The sequence below is a fragment of the Erpetoichthys calabaricus genome, chromosome 16, assembly GCF_900747795.2.
Source record: "Erpetoichthys calabaricus chromosome 16, fErpCal1.3, whole genome shotgun sequence".
In the NCBI taxonomy this organism is placed as follows: Eukaryota; Metazoa; Chordata; class Cladistia; order Polypteriformes; family Polypteridae; genus Erpetoichthys; species Erpetoichthys calabaricus.
The window spans coordinates 42,111,329-42,128,071 of NC_041409.2; the positions used below are offsets into that span (position 1 = coordinate 42,111,329).

Consider the following 16,743-nt stretch of genomic DNA (forward strand, 5'->3'; position numbering starts at 1 on the left):
ACGCTCCCAACCAATGAATGAACATTGACAATCTCACAAAGTATTATACTATAATAAAGTAATCTTGGCATTATGGTGTGCTCCCAACCAATGAATGAACATTGACAATCAAAAACCAATGATCATTGGTGCGATCAGGACTTGAAGTGAGCCAGTACACACTATTATGGAGTACCAGCATTTCTCTGCTTGTCTGCACTTCAATTATTTATATCAACTTAAGGGACTGGGTGCGATAATAATACAATTACTAGGAAGAATGTACTGTATACATGGTTAAAACATAAAATTAAAGAATAAAACCAGAAGAAAAAATATAGCTTTTTTGCCAATTACATAAAGCAACTGTCACATATTTAGTTATAGCATATTTAATGCTTCATATCAAAATTGAAGTACATTTTTCAGTTTCTCGTATTAATTTGGTATTGGTAAGAAGGGCTGAGACAAGCAACACAAAGGAAGCCAGTTAAATGTTCTTTATTATAAAAATACACCTTTAGAAAGGGACATATTTAAAAAAAACAACAAATTTAAACATTAAAAGCCACACATGCTAAACTCATTTAATTGATTGGATTAAATTAATAATTATAATCATTTATTTGTACTTGCTTCATTGTTACAGCTTAGGATCTCATTTTAATTACAATGTACAGAGTTAGAAAATGACCTCTGAAAAGATTACCTGAAGGGAAATTTTCAAAATATGATTTGCTTTTCATTTTGTCATTTGATGGGTTTGCCAAGACAAATCACATTCTTTCCAGTCCATCCTTGAATCCCAATCTCTAAGTGGCTTAGTTTTATTGTCATAAAATATCGACTCATAGTCTCTGATATATACTCTTCTAATTTTCCAATCCTTATTCTGCATTTATTGCAGAATTTGTTTCCATAACAATATTGTGCTACTTGCGGCTAAAATGTCAGTTTATAAAAGCTGGACTATTTACAGGCATGTCTTTTAGAGTAAACTGTTGTGGCGTATATAAAAGAAGAGCGGTTGTCAGTTATATCTCCTCTCAGGTTATGAACCAATATCTGAGAGTAGTAATGATGCATTACTTTGAGCTACAGTAGGATATAATCAAGGAAGTAATGAACACAGACCAACCAGGATTTGTTTTTATTTTATTATTTAATGTTTCAGTAAGAGTTACAGTTTATTGTATTTAGTTGTGTTGTCCATCTCTTGTGATACATAGGGTTTTGTCTTACCTTTTTTTCTATCCTACAAAATGTGTAATCAAAGCCTTCATGAAATTATATAAAATGAAGTGCACTGGGAGATCTCGGAAACCAATCGAAAATAGAAATAACCTGTCTACGAAGATGAAGAGCTAATCTTCATTTTATGTAAGCTTGAGCCTGGCACATGTTACCATACCTCATGCTTAATCAAGTTCATAGCCTACAGTGGCTGGCATCTTTGAGAGCAAGCAGGAATCAACCCTGGATGGGGTGCAGGATGATGAAAGGATAAATAGTCTCTTGTGTAACAAGACTGAAAAAGAAACATTTGTAGGCCAGCCTCTTAGTCCATAAACCAGTTACATTCCTTTTGAAAGTAAGATTATCAAAAATTTCATTGCTAATATTTACAGCTAATTTGAATGAAAATTTTAATGACCAATTTTAATCATAAGAAGAAGCTATTTATCTCAACACAGTTTGTTGATTACCATTGCTTTAACTATTTTTTATATAAATACCATTTTCAAATCCATTTAATCCAATTCAGGGTCTCACAGATGGCCTATTCCAGCAGCTTTAGGCACAACAAGGAACCAGCCCTAGACAGGGACACTATTCTTTCATAGTGCCTACTCATGCAGGGCCAATTTAGACATCATTTAACTGAAAGAACATTTTTGAAGTGAACAAAAACTGGAATACAGTACCCAGAAAGACATGGGGAGAATGTGCACATCCCACAACTGGGAGCATGATTCCACTGCATGTCATCCTTTAACTAATTTGTTTTTTATATATTCATATATATGGCTTTCTTACAGCGTGTATGAAAATGTGCTGCCGTTATTCACTGCCATACATAATATGACCACTAGGATTAATAAAGGAACAAGAAAAAAATAAAAAAATCAAAGATAGATAGATCTTTATTGGACAGGTAAGCATCCTGACTCCATTCATTTAGTCCTAAATTGGAGCACATCATCAAACCCATACTGAGGACAACATGATCTTTTAGTTTCTAATTGCCATGATTTTGGTGAGGGCTGATCATTCTTTCTATCAGAGCACCATGTGTTTTAGTAAACCCACCAGAACCCAGTCATGGTAGCACTTACTCCTACTGTATTGAGCAAGGAATGGATTTCAGAATCCACATATGTTGTCACAGTATGGCTTACATTCAGTATGGGAAGTTCTACAATCAGCAATTTGGTGTGAACAATATTATGTATAAATTTAAAAATGTGCTATTAGTTGTTTGAAGGCAAACCAAAAAGAGAGGATTGTTCTCTGACATATAATAGATCATGCTTTCAGAGATTTGATTCTATTGAGTTTGGTGTCTCAGTTCAAATGAGTACAGATGCATGGTCTTCTCTGCAACTACTGACAAGTGGCACCTCTGTTTTATATAAATACAACCAGAAACAACAAATGATACAAGTACATTAATGCAAGAACGATATTTTTAATTTCTGCCAATCTCAGGGAGCAGTCTGTCATTTGAAATGTGGACAGAGACACAGAGTGTAATAACCAAAATTTATCAACACTGAATTTACCTTAATTTTTGCTTGTAGAAGTAAATTCCTATGCGCTGAGTGTTTCCTGTGTTTCCTGTTCACACATCTAGATTGTCAATTAGGGAGAAGGAAAAAACAGCAGGGGACTGGTGTTCATTTCAAGGAAGTAACCCTTCCTTGAACTATTAAGGCCACAAGACATGAAGGAAATTTCCCTTTATCTGCTTAATAAATTGGCTTGCAGCTCTATGTGGGCAACCACTTTTGACAAAATGCAGTATTGCATTCTTCAGAGGAAAAATGACAAGGAGATATGTCCTGCTGCCACAACCTCAATGGTGCATTATACAATGATCATAAGCCACACGTAGCTATAAAGCAGACTAAAGAGCAATGAAAGTATCAGTCAGAGCTAGACTACATGGTAATACCCTACAGAAAGCACATATAGCGCCTTAGGGAGTTAGACATTCTTCTTCTTTTGCTGCATATTTAAATGCATACTAAATTCAACATTCCTATCTATCTATCTATCTATCTATCTATCTATCTATCTATCTATCTATCTATCTATCTATCTATCTATCTATCTATCTATCTATCTATCTATCTATCTATCTATCTATCTATCTATCTATCTATCTATCTATCTATCTATCTATCTATCTATCTATCTTTTTCAAGCCACCTTCTAAATACAGTGTGTATATACATTAAATAATGCCTATACTCCTCTCTGTGAATCCTATCTATCTACAAAAAAGGCTTTAACAGTTAAAAAAATATGAATGCGCTTTGACATACATAAAGTTAATTCACCCTTATTTTTTCACACATTCACATTCTCGTTTCCTTTCATTTCTTTGCCTCTTCTTAGCTGACAACAAGTTTCTTACCAACACATCATCTCTCAAACTTTTAATTTTTATTTTCCATTCCCAATGTTTCACTTTCTGAGGGTTCTGTGGTCAAACTACCATTTCTTTCATCCTGTCCAAATTCTTCCTTCCTCTCCTTAGTTTTGGTCCCCGGTAATCCTGACAATCCTGTTAGTCCAGTCCCCTTTTTTCCATTTGCTGAGCTGTTAGTCCCAGAAAACCCAATTAGGTTCAGCCCTATTCCTGGCCTATCCCACTTTGGTTCATCCAGCTGGCTAGAAATAGACCAGTACAGGTGGGCTTCCAAACGGGCAGCAGCAAGTGACAACTCCCGGGCAGAACAAGATGGAGTGTCCACCTCAAAGGTTTGGTGGAAAGCACTGTAGTCAACATCAAAGAATCCATCTGCTAGTGACATCATTGGTGTGAAACGGTGGCCCCACAACACTTCTTCTGCTAGATAAGAGCTCCGGGCCTGACAGGTCATTCCTGGAAATTGAAAGGAAGACTATTACTTACAAGAAGAAAAACTGAGGATTCCAAAACATTGTAATTGGGTAATATTTCCAGTACCCAAGTCATGTATTCTTAAAAGCTAACCTCATGGTCGAAGAATCACAAAGGTAAAAAATCAACTAAGCACCCATATGAGAAAAGTATATTCATTTTTATGTATTTATCTTTACTGAAAAATAGGAACAAGTTTCCCATTGCCAGGAGGACGGTGAGTTACAGCTCCTCTCACTTTGCATTGGTCCACATAACCCTTGTGTTCTAACATATTTATGACAACACTATTACTGACTGCTATTAAGTGTCCTGCAGTGGTGCATCACTGTTAAACTGACCAAGATACCCACCTCCCCAGCCGTGGAATGGTAACTCTAAGTAGACGGTGTGGCGGAAAGCCGGGACCCATGGCCGGCCAGGACGCCCATTTGTCTCTAGATCCAGGGGAGCAGCCATGGGAGCCACACTACGTCCCTCAGAACCTTTGTTGGCAGCCCCCCTGGGTTGCGTCGGGACCACTTTCATGGAACATTGGAGCTCATCTTGGTTGGGCTCTGTGGCCTCTGCCAGGGGGAGCTGCATAGAGCTGCACGGCTTAACGAGCCAGTCTGGGCAGGAGCGCACACCGGAAGTGCAGACAGAAGTAGGTCAACGAACACCTGCAGCACTTCCATTTGCGCTATAAGAGAAGCCTGCAGCCACTACTCAGGGCGCCAGAGTTGGGAGGAGGAGGAGGACAAAGCTGCCCTGGGAGGAGTGGAAGACAAAGAGTGTGATTTGGGGTGATTTTTCTTTGTGTGTGTTTTGAAGACTGTGTCGTGCCTGTGGGGTTCACGGGGAAGACGTGCCCCACAGGTGAAGAAAAAAATCAATGTTTTTTGTTTATTTTACACGTGCCTCCATTGTCAGTTTGTGTTGGGTCGGCGCCAACCAAGAGCCAATATCACAATGGGTACAAATCCACTGTTAAAACAGCCTTCTTTGACTCAACAAAATCATATTAATAATTGGCAATATTCTTCACTATAGTGATCCCTGAAGGGACAGTGTCCATTAGTCTATTGCATAAAAAATCGAACACAGCCTTCACCCATAAACCGTATCTCAACAAAGTATTTTATTAGTTTTTTTTAGGATATTAATAGCCTTAAGCTCTTCCATTTCCAGCTGTCTTAGTTTATCTTATCTTTGTTTTACATTCTATCACTATTAATTAAATTACATTTTAAGACACCATTAGTTTGTGTTCACAACGCTTTAAAAATTTAAAGTTTGACTTGACATTAAGAAACATTCACCTGTTGCCTCGACCATTCCTTCCAGGATGACTACAATCTCAAAGTCATCTTTCTCCAGCTGAGCCTGGGAGACATCCCAGAAAGGCGACCTTGGGTCTATCTCATGTGATATCACCAGCGGAGAAACAAGAAACAGCCTGTCATCGCCAGTCTCAAACCCAACACTGATATCAGTCTGATCAAGGGGAATAAACTCTCCTGTATTGGAGATAAAGACAAGAGGCAGTTCAGCATTGAAGAGACAAGACAAAGAACGACTAAGATAGAAATGTGTCATGACAATAACAATCCTTCAATAAAACTAGGACCAAAATAAATCCTAATTTTGAGTAAATAGGACAACACTCAAAGTCAGGACAAAAACAAAGTCAAACGAAAAGTTGAAAACCTTGAAAAGAAATTGCTGAAGAATCTCATTGTTGTGACCTATAGGAGCTTAAACAAAAATGCAAATCTATTTATCAAGTTGCCAAACTTATTTTAGGGATGTTACAGAAGGGAAGTCTGGTGTAGTCAAAGTCTCTAACACTAAAGGTCAAGAGATTGTTTGTATAAGGAAATAGCAATCTCAAAGCCTTTAGAAAAACTAAACTTATAACTAAAATATATATTGTTAAAAAAAAGTTCTCTTACAAGTCTTTTCTCTGTTATTCAAATAAGTTCAGACACTACTTTAACATGTGGCCACCTTATACAACAGCCATCATAATGTCTTGGTTAACATACTGTAGCATGGCATTAATTGCTATATATAACTAAAAATAATTATAAATTGTGAAAAATGAAGAAAACTGAACATTCACAGTTTGATCCTGATACTAACTTTCTTGTATTAGAGTATTTTATTGAAAATAAAGTGTGGGTGCTTTCTGAGCATGCAATCTGATCATGTAAAGATGATCACATCTCACCAGAAATGTATGGGTGTCATAGCAAAGCAGTAGTAGTGGATGATGTCACAAACAAAAAGCTAAAGTTCTTGTGAAAGTAATATTAACAAGAAAAAAATAATCAGAAGAACAACACATTATTTTCTATTAAATTGATACAAAAACAGGCCTTGACATACTACACATACGAGGCTTAGAGGGGTCTTTGCATGTACTGCAGGTTGTGTTTTGAATTTTTCCTTGATTCATTTATCCCACCTTACATTCCTTAACAATTCCTTCTCAAGTCACACTCATTAACATTCACAAACATTTTAGAAGTTTAAGAGAGCATAATGGTATCAACTGGAATACATCACAACACTGAGTCAGAGAGGCGCAAAAATGTACAAATGCTAACTCTTTAAACACAGCTTCATAAACAAATGCAAATGCTAGTCTAAAGAGAGAGATTCAAAATTAAATACAGACATGCAGACAGGTGCACATATTGTACATATGGCAAAATGACATATAGACAGATGGGCGGATTGGTTGAAGCATGCAGACAGTCATGCACATATGTCAGATTCAGACAGGCCTTCCTGAGTCTGCTTGGACTTAATAAGTTTGGCCCGGATGTTGGCTCCAACGATGTGTGAGCTGCGCAGATCTCCAACCCGGAACATCAAGCAAAGTTTATCATCCCGTAAAGAAATAACTGCATTCCGTGAGAAGACCAGAGTCTCTGCCCTCTTGTTTGGCTGTGAGATCTTTACAAACATGCAGCCAACCTGCAGTGAAGATGAAATCATTTAAATGACAGTGGAGATTAGCAATTCCCAAATTGGCTGTAATCAACATACTCCAAAAGGGGAATCACATCCTTTACCTGAAAGAATAAAAATTGTTATTGTTGAGGAGTTTTACTGTTACATGCCTGGGAGGTTTTAGGGTTACATGCCTTTTCAATATGGCGTGATTCAAAGCAACACCCTTAATGTGAAGGCTGCTTCAATGGGATCCCTATTAACCTACAGAATTTAGTTTTAATCAAAACCTGGTCCCAGTTGCCAAATGTCTTAACATGTATATTGGGGTTGTGAAAGGGAAATCAGAGTACCTGGAGAAAAAACAATACATACACAAGGAGACTACAAATTCCACAGAAAGTTTCCCAAAATTTAAATTGAAACATTTGCTTTGATTTCCTTTGTATTGTGGCCATGATCCCTCTCTCTATCTTTGGACTTGTTTTTTTGTTTTTTTTTAACTTATTTTTGTCTGTACTGCCAATTTGTTCTTTTGTTTTGTTTTGTCTTTTTTGTCTGATCATCTTTATATAATACTAGCTAAGTTGTCCAGCTTTCCTAATGCAAAGTACTATGTTAAGCTCAGTTATAGTGCCATGGGTTAACTGGATGTGTCAGAAGTACTATGTAACTGAGAACTTTTATGTATGCAATATTTATTACTTTATTTATTTATTTTTTTCTTTATAGCAGTGGCTAATAATATTAATTCACTGGAGCTCCTTAATCTGGGATAAGCAAGATACAATTGGCCCTGAGTAAAACATTTCTGTCACAGATCAGTTCTTGCTTTTACTAGTGACTGACCTTGGGCTTTTATTGATGGTAACTGCAAAACACAATTTTTACAGGAAACTGTATTCTTTTAAATTGAAACAGGTAATTAGTAGTGTCACACACGTGCGCATAGGAAGCAGTCAAATGGCTTAATGAAGGTTAATATGCCGAGTCGAGGGTTGATGAAGTGCAGTAATGTATTTTCTCCCTCTTCTACAAATCATCAGAAGGGAAACCCAGTTAGACAATGGTCAACTTCCAAATCCCCTTCCCCACCACACCCTCCTATTAATCTCACTTCTGCCAGTTCCCTCACCGATATACCTCTTCCTGCCCACCACTTAATAAAGTCCAATTACCTCACATTTTCCTTTAGTTCTGACTGTCGTAGGTGGCTGGGGGGTGCGACCCGGCCGGGACACCCCGGAGGACCAGTACACCCGGAAGTGCTGGGGGGAAGAGGATCAGGGACACTCGGAATGCTTCCAGGTACGCAGCCGGCACTTCCGCCACACTGGGGAGTGCCGGTGGAAGATTGCTGGGAAGCACCTGGAGCACATCTGGGTGAGGATCAAAGGGGCCACCTCCCTTCATTCAGGACTAGAGTCAGGTGGAAGATGGATGAGGTCTGGAGGAGAGAGAAGGAGGCGGCCTGAAGAAGGAGAAGGCATTGTGTTGTGGCCAGGACTTTGGGGACTTGGGGACTTTTCAGCAGTTGACTGTAAATATGGAGCACGAAAATAAATGTGTGTTGGGTGACTTTAATGTGTCTGCCTGCCTGTGTCCGGGTCATGTTCCACATGCTTGAGACTAAGTCTTTTGAGACTACAGTACTTTGGTGTGATACAAAATTGATAATTTTGCTTCACAATATACAGGATTGATCCCCAATCATTTTCCTGTTTGTGTTTCCCTTTTTACAGTAGGAATAATGGGAATTTGGGGAATAAATATAATTTCACCCTGTAACACTTGAATGTAACACTTGGATGTGTAATCTTGTACCACTAGATCAAAAGCAATATACAACAAAAAGTGGTTTACTTTAACTAATTACACTATGACAAAATTAATAACTGACAATTATTGCCTTTGATATTATAATTTCAATTAACAGTACAATGAAAAATGCAACTTGTCTTGCAAACTGCATATCCTGTATTCACTTTACACAAAGTACAGTACAACCATCATTGTGCAGGGAAACACTAAACAAAAATATAAAATTGTTAAATGTTGGATTAATTAAAAAAATTAAACATTTATTGATTAGTAATATTTGCTTTTTATTTGTTACAATAAAGATGCAGGACACTTGCAGTTTAATATTTGTGTCACTGTTTTTCACATCGTAAATTGAGTGAATTTTTGATTTACAAATATTCATATAATAATATTTAAGCATAACAAAAATTCCTTTTTTTTCAAAAATTAATATTCCTTTTGAAAAATCACCCATCACCACCACTCACCATTCAAAATTGTAAAATGCTGGAAAATGTTAAACATGCAAAGTACATGATAAAGTCTTACATGACAGTAACTTGACATTAAGAAGTTAATGTAAACACAACTTCTGGTGTACTGGGATTATAAAAGCTCTAAATGTAACAATATTTATAAAGCAAGCTTCTGGAAGCTGTTTTTTGTATAGATGAGTCCAAGATGGAACTTGTTAAACAAAATCATACAGTTACTGTACATTCAGCACAAATGTAACACAATTAACTCAAACAAACACCAAACCTACAGTGCAGTGTAGTGGTGATAGCATTATGGTAAGGGTTAGAATCAAAACAGAAAGAAGGAAGGATGATGGAAAATACAAGGAAAGAGAACCTGTTTGCATCTGCTAAAAAAGTGACATTTGTACACAAATTTACATGTCAGTAGAACAATGTTCCAAAACACAAGGCCTGAGTAATCTTGGAGTGACTTAATCACACTATTATGATAAAATGATAATGTCCACCAAATGTTCCAGTAAAAGCCTTAATCTCAATCTTGAGTAATAAACCAGTGGCAGTACTTCAATACTGCATAGCAGATTTTGCGTCAGTTTAGCTATTAACTAAACAAACAGGCTTGATGGACTGAATGGTCTCCTCTTGTTTGTCAAATGTTTACTTTAACCATGTGACGCTGGACAAAACATTACCTGCCTTCTCCCAGTATGTGGACTGTAACACCCGGGGAAATAAGACTATTGATTTACTGTATGCAAACGTTAAAGACGCATACAGCGCCACCCCACTGCCTGCGCTTGGGAAAGCAGATCATAACCTGGTTCTGCTTCAGCCTCACTACAAACCAAAAGTGAGGGTCCTACCTGCAACCACACGATCATTCAGGAAGTGGACCCCAGAGGTTGAGAATGCTCTGAGAGAATGTTTTGGAACTACAGACTGGGATATCCTGCAGGGATCACATAGTTAGAACATTGAGGAAGTTGTTGACTGCACTACTGACTACATCAACTTCTGTATGGACATTGTACATGTAGTTTCAGTAAGAACTGTACGCTGCTATGCTAACAACAAGCCATGGATTACAAGTGACATCAAGGACCTTTTGAACCAGAAGAAAAGGGCTTTTAAAGACGGTGATCAGCATGAGCTCAAACGCGTGCAGAAGGAACTCCGAGTTCAGCTCAGGGCGGCGAAGGAGCAGTACAGGAGAAATCTGGAGCAGAAGCTGCAGAATAACAGCATGAAGGAAGTGTGGGATGGGATGAAGATCATCACTGGCTGCAGCTCGAAGCGGGGTGCCACCATCGAGAGAGACGTAAAGAGAGCAAACCAAATGAACAACTTCCTTAACAGGTTTGACCACCCTAACCCACTCTCACTCTCACCTCGGAGTACTGCACCCTCCAAACATCCTTCTGCTGATACCAGCATAGGAGAGACATCCATCCATCCATCCATTTTCCAACCCGCTGAATCCGAACACAGGGTCACGGGGGTCTGCTGGAGCCAATCCTAGCCAACACAGGGCACAAGGCAGGAATCAATCCCGGGCAGGGTGCCAACCCACCGCAGGACACACACAAACACACCCACACACCAAGTACACACTAGGGCCAATTTAGAATCGCCAAAGGAGAGACATCTCCACCCATAATTACAACAGCGAAAGTGAGCAGAGAGCTGAGGAGACTTCGTGCCAGCAAAGCAGCGGGTCCAGATGGCGTATCGCCACGACTGCTGAAGGTCTGTGCATCGGAGCTGGGGGGTCCTCTACAGCGCATCTTCAACCTGAGCCTGGAACAAGGGAGAGTCACGAGGCTTTGGAAAACATCTTAAATCACCCCAGTCCCAAAGGTATCACGTCCTAGTGAGCTGAATGACTTCCGGCCTGTTGCTCTGACATCACATGTGATGAAGACCATGGAGAGGGTGCTGCTTCACCACCTGAGGCCACAGGTTCAACACGCCCTCGACCCTCTGCAGTTTGCATATCAGGAGAAGGTGGGAGTGGAGGATGCCATCATCTATATGTTACATCGATCCCTCTTTCACTTGGACAGAGGCAGTGGTGCTGTAAGAATTATGTTTCTAGACTTCTCTAGCACCTTCAACACAATCCAACCTCTGCTCCTTAGGGACAAGCTGACAGAGATGGGAGTAGATTCATACATGGCAGCATAGATCGTGGACTACCTTAAAGACAGACCTCAGTATGTGCATCTTGGGAACTGCACGTCTGACATTGTGGTCAGCAACACAGGAGCGCCACAAGGGACTGTACTTTCTCCAATCTTGTTCAGCCTATATACATCGGACTTCCAACACAACTCGGAGTCCTGCCACATGCAAAAGTTCGCTGATGACACTGCTATCGTGGGCTGCATCAGGAGTGGGCAGGAGGAGGAGTATAGGGACCTAATCAATGACTTTGTTAAATGGTGCGACTCAAACCACCTACACCTGAACACCAGCAAAACCAAGGAGCTGGTGGTGGATTTTAGGAGGCCCAGACCCCTCATGGACCCCGTGATCATCAGAGGTGACTGTGTGCAGATGGTGCAGACCTATAAATACCTGGGAGTTCAGCTGGATGATAAATTAGACTGGACTGCCAATACTGATGCTCTGTGTAAGAAAGGACAGAGCCGGTTATACTTCCTTAGAAGGCTGGCATCCTTCAATATCTGCAATAAGATGCTGCAGATGTTCTATCAGACGGTTGTGGCGAGCGCCATCTTCTACGCAGTGGTGTGCTGGGGAGGCAGCATTAAGAAGAAAGACGCCACACACCTGGACAAACTGGTGAGGAAGGCAGGCTCTATTGTTGGCATGGAGCTAGACAGTTTGACATCTGTGGCAGAGCGACGGGCGCTCAGCAGGCTCCTATCAATTATGGAAAATCCACTGCATCCACTAAACAGTGTCATCTCTAGACAGAGGAGCAGCTTCAGCGACAGACTGCTGTCACTGTCCTGCTCCACTGACAGACTGAGGAGATCGTTCCTCCCCCAAACTATGTGACTCTTCAATTCCACCCGGGGGGGTAAATGTTAACATTTAACATTATACAAAGTTACTGTCTGTTTTTACCTGTATTATTATCAATCTTTAATTTAATATTGTTTTTTGTATCAGTAAGGTGCTGCTGGAGTAAGTGAATTTCCCCTTGGGATCTATCTATCTATCTATCTATCTATCTATCTATCTATCTATCTATCTATCTATCTATCTATCTATCTATCTATCTATCTATCTATCTGTCTATCTATCTATCTATCTATCTATCTATCTATCTATCTATCTATCTATCTATCTATCTATCTATCTATCTATCTAAATTTCTTATATTTCTGGATGTGTCATCTGACTAATCTAACAACATGGGGCAAAATTGCTTAGAAGATATAACTCAAAATTACTCCAAAGCTGGAACATACCTATACTGACAACAACAGACTTAAAACAGAATTAAACAGACCTAAACTGAATATTAAAGTCTGGGAACTGAATACTTTAGCAAACTGCAAATTACATTTTTTGTAATTAAAAACACCGTAACATTACAAAATAACCTTTGAACTATAAGGTTTTGAAACAAGAAAATTATATAGAACAAAATTAATGTGTAGTATTTGTTGTTGAATAAAATTAGAGAACTGGTCAAGATACTGAGTACCTTTGCATAGTACTATATATTGCTACATTCCTGTTCTTCAATCTACAAGTCCTTTCACTGTCTGTATTAGATGCCTAAAGTTTGCTTTCATAGCCCAATCAAGCATTGCATAGAAAACCATAAGTGGGTGTACTTTTTTGTTGCCACGGTTCCACATTACACAAACGTTATGAGCCTCCTTCACTGAACATGAAGCAGAAGATTTTCTTACCATGAATGCATTGACCATTGAGCCCAGAATGGCCTGCAGTAGAAGTAACACTGTGCCCTCTGGACACTGATCAGTGATAACTCTGTGCCCGTAGCCTATTGTAGTTTCTGTCTCAATGGAGAAGAGGAAAGCAGAGACAAATCCATTTACATTGTTAACACAAGGAGTCCACGTTTCATCTTCCAGGTGCTCCAAATCTCCTCTAAAGACAAAAAATATATATTGTTTAAGGAAAAGATATAATGTTAGCCTTGCTGTTGAAACCCTGAGTCAAACATTTGAATCCACATTTGATCAGTTGACAGCATTTCAGGTGTCAATATTCATGGCAATGAGTTACTACTTTTTAGATTTGTTTTAAGATTTGACTTTAAAATTTACAGCATCTTGACCGTTACTTTAGCAGTCCTTTTGCATTCTTGTTTATGCCTTCAACTCCAGCCTTATCACTGAAAAAGGGTACTCAGCTGTCAGTGTTTTGAACCAGGCCCATCCTGTTTATAAATCAGTCTACATTAACCATTCCTAATCTAAGGTGCATTTGCCATTTTACAAATTAACTTCTAGACTCATGGTCCTTCACATGGAACATGTAATACACAGTGTAAAAGATAAGGGACAATATAGATGAAAGCACACTGAAAAATTTCAAGAGAAAAAAGTATGGAGTTGTCTTTCCAGACACATGTACAAGACTAGCTTCTTCCGGTAGTGTTGACCATTTCACCCCAGAAAGGGAGGTGTTTGGTGCAGAAGTTTACTTTGTGTATGAGATGTTTTCAACTTTTAGATCCTCTCGTCTGCCCTACACTTGCACGTTATTGAGCTGCGGCAATTGCTTCATTTCAATGATGTGCATCTTCATTTGTGTTATTGGCACAACGTCACTTTTGCCTGGTGGCATTTGCTTCACACAATTCTTTTGTAGCAAGTGCCAAAAAATTTTTTAAAGTGCATGCTTGTGATATCTAGTGGCTATGGCTGTGCATAAGCAGAGTATACTGCTCCATACACACACACACAGGTTTTTTGTTTATATATATCTAATACAATCACACTGGATAATTAAATATAGCATACACAAAAATCAGAATGCACAATATGATTAAGCACTTATTTTAATTAAGTTCTTTTTTTATTATGTGATTCTGCACCTTGTAAGATGTTATTATTTTAAAAGTATATTGAAATCTCACCAATATACATTAAGCATGTTAAGAACTTAATTGCACTGAGCCTTAGATAGTTAAAACACTTGGAATGCACTGAGATGCACCAAGTCTTACATGCAACTACTCTACCAATGACACCCTGAAAGCTGATGCCAAAGACTGGGTGGATGATTAGCAGTAAGGAAGTGTGATTGAAAATGATTCCAGACATAGATGACAAAATACCAAAACGTGTTGGCTGTTAGCATAATGAATAATGGGAGTAATCTACTGGAAAGTGGGCTTGACTGAAACTATCAGAAAAAGATGGCAAAATGCCATTAGGTCTTGTCATTAGCATAAACAGAGAGTGTCACAAATTTTATCTATGTTAAGCTATTATAAAAACATCTCATGGCCCAGGAACAGTGTTTTTTCATCAGACAGAACACAACTGTTTATTGTCTTTAATTAAAGTCTAAACTGAAACCAGAAGCCTTTTGGACTCTGCATGATTTCCTGCCTTTGGATATTATTGGTTTGATTTTATTCTACAATAGTTTCCCCTACATATTCAACCACACGGGAGATAATTGATACCACCAGGTTTCCCTGTGGATACAGGTTTGACTCCAATCTTGCGCAATGGAAATGCTATTAATGCTGCAACATGTTAGCCATCTACCATCACAATATCAGTGCATCGTAAAGTAATAGGGTTAGCAGCAGTTAAAACAATTCCTGAACTCCTCTGTCCATTCCTCTTCCATAGGCTCCTCAAATTTTAAACAGTGCAGAGTAATATGCCCTGGCTCCCAGCACATGTAGCAGCATGGACTTTTAGCACTCTATGTGTTTTTCTGCTGTTTACTATACAAGCATGGCTGTGGTGTCTCTTGAGCATCTCAACAAGGCTGTTCATATTTTTACAGCTCTGATAGTTGTACCCATTGAGTAAGTGAGTGCGGGAGAGTGTTAACAAGGTAATCAACTACTTCGACCACCCTTTCTGTGTTGTTCTCTCCCAGCTTTAACCACCTCACCAACTTATCCCAGAGGTCAAAGGCCTAGGTGTGTGATGACTTTTCTGGATCAAATCACCTTTCCTGACATGTAAGTGCTTGCTGATTTGCAGTAGTTTTGTACCGGATCAGGATATCTGCTTTCATCATCAGATGCAGTCTGCACGTCCAGGCATGTGTGTCCAGTCTGCCTTGTCCCAATGAAACCAAGTTGCTATTTCAAAGATCAACAAAAAACTTAGACATCATCCTTTGGGTATAAAGGCATAAAGATCTTCACATTGGAGATACTAAGTATTTTGAAATTGTAGTGGGAGAAGTACTGCTTAAATTTAAAAGGATGAAATCAAACAAATCACCAGGACCAGATAATATTTATCCTCAAGAACTTAAGGAGGGTACATATATAAACCTTTGATGCATATTTTAGTAAGTCACTGTGCACTTGGGAAATACAAAACAACTGGAAAATGGCAAATATTACTTGTTATATAAAGAGGGTAATTTGGCAGAACCAAGAAACTTCTAGGCCAGTAAGTTTAATGTGCGTCACAGGTAAATTAATTAAAGGAATTATTAAGGAAAAGATTGAGCAACACATGGCAAGAACAGGAGTTTTACTGAATAATTAGAATGGGTTCTGAAGAGGGAGGTTATGTTTTACTGACATGCTAGAATTCTATGAGGAAATAACAAAAGGATACGATCAAAGTGGAACATATGATGTAATTCATTTTGATTTTCATAAAGCATTTGATAAGGTGCCACATGTGAGGATGGGCATCAAACTAAAAGAAGTGGGAGTTAAGGTTGTTCTGTGTAGATCTGTGTAAAATTGGCTCAGACACAGGTAACAGAGGTACTGTATATGGTGCGAGGAACCCTATCAGAATTGGCTGATGTTAAATGTGGTATCCCACAGGGCTCAGTGCTAGGGACACTTCTTTCTTTGAAATATAAAAATGATATGGTTAAGTTAGAGATGATACCAAGATAGATGGATTGGCAGATAATCTACAATCTTTTGAATTATTACAGAGGGACTAAAACAACATACAGGCTTGGGCCGATTTGTGACAGTTGAAATTTATGTAAGTGAATTTAAAGTATTATATGTAGGAAGTAAAAATGTTATGCTAGATTGCACAATAGGAGGTCTGAAAATCAAAAGTACACCTTATGACAAGGATTTAGGAGTCGTAGTGGACTCAACCCTATCAACTGTCAGACAGTGTTCAGATGCTATTAAGAAGGCTAACAGAATGTTAGGTTATATAACACAATATGTAGCGTACAAGACCAAGGAGGTTATACTCAAGATTTATAATGCATTGCTTAGACCTAACC

General features: G+C 38.7%; 1 protein-coding gene across 1 annotated transcript in view; it reads right to left on the reverse strand.

Annotated features, from left to right (window-relative positions):
- Positions 1-2,097: 2,097 nt before the first annotated feature.
- The window catches only part of kcnj9 (potassium inwardly rectifying channel subfamily J member 9), a 123,739-nt gene continuing 109,093 nt past the window's right edge, over positions 2,098-16,743 (reverse strand). The window contains exons 4-7 of the mRNA XM_028821810.2: positions 13,224-13,425; positions 6,880-7,072; positions 5,410-5,607; positions 2,098-4,090 (exon numbers count right to left, since the gene is read on the reverse strand). Of these exons, the coding sequence (XP_028677643.1) occupies positions 3,642-4,090; positions 5,410-5,607; positions 6,880-7,072; positions 13,224-13,425 (1,042 nt within the window). The 3' untranslated portion in view covers positions 2,098-3,641. The remainder of the gene's footprint in view (positions 4,091-5,409; positions 5,608-6,879; positions 7,073-13,223; positions 13,426-16,743) is intronic.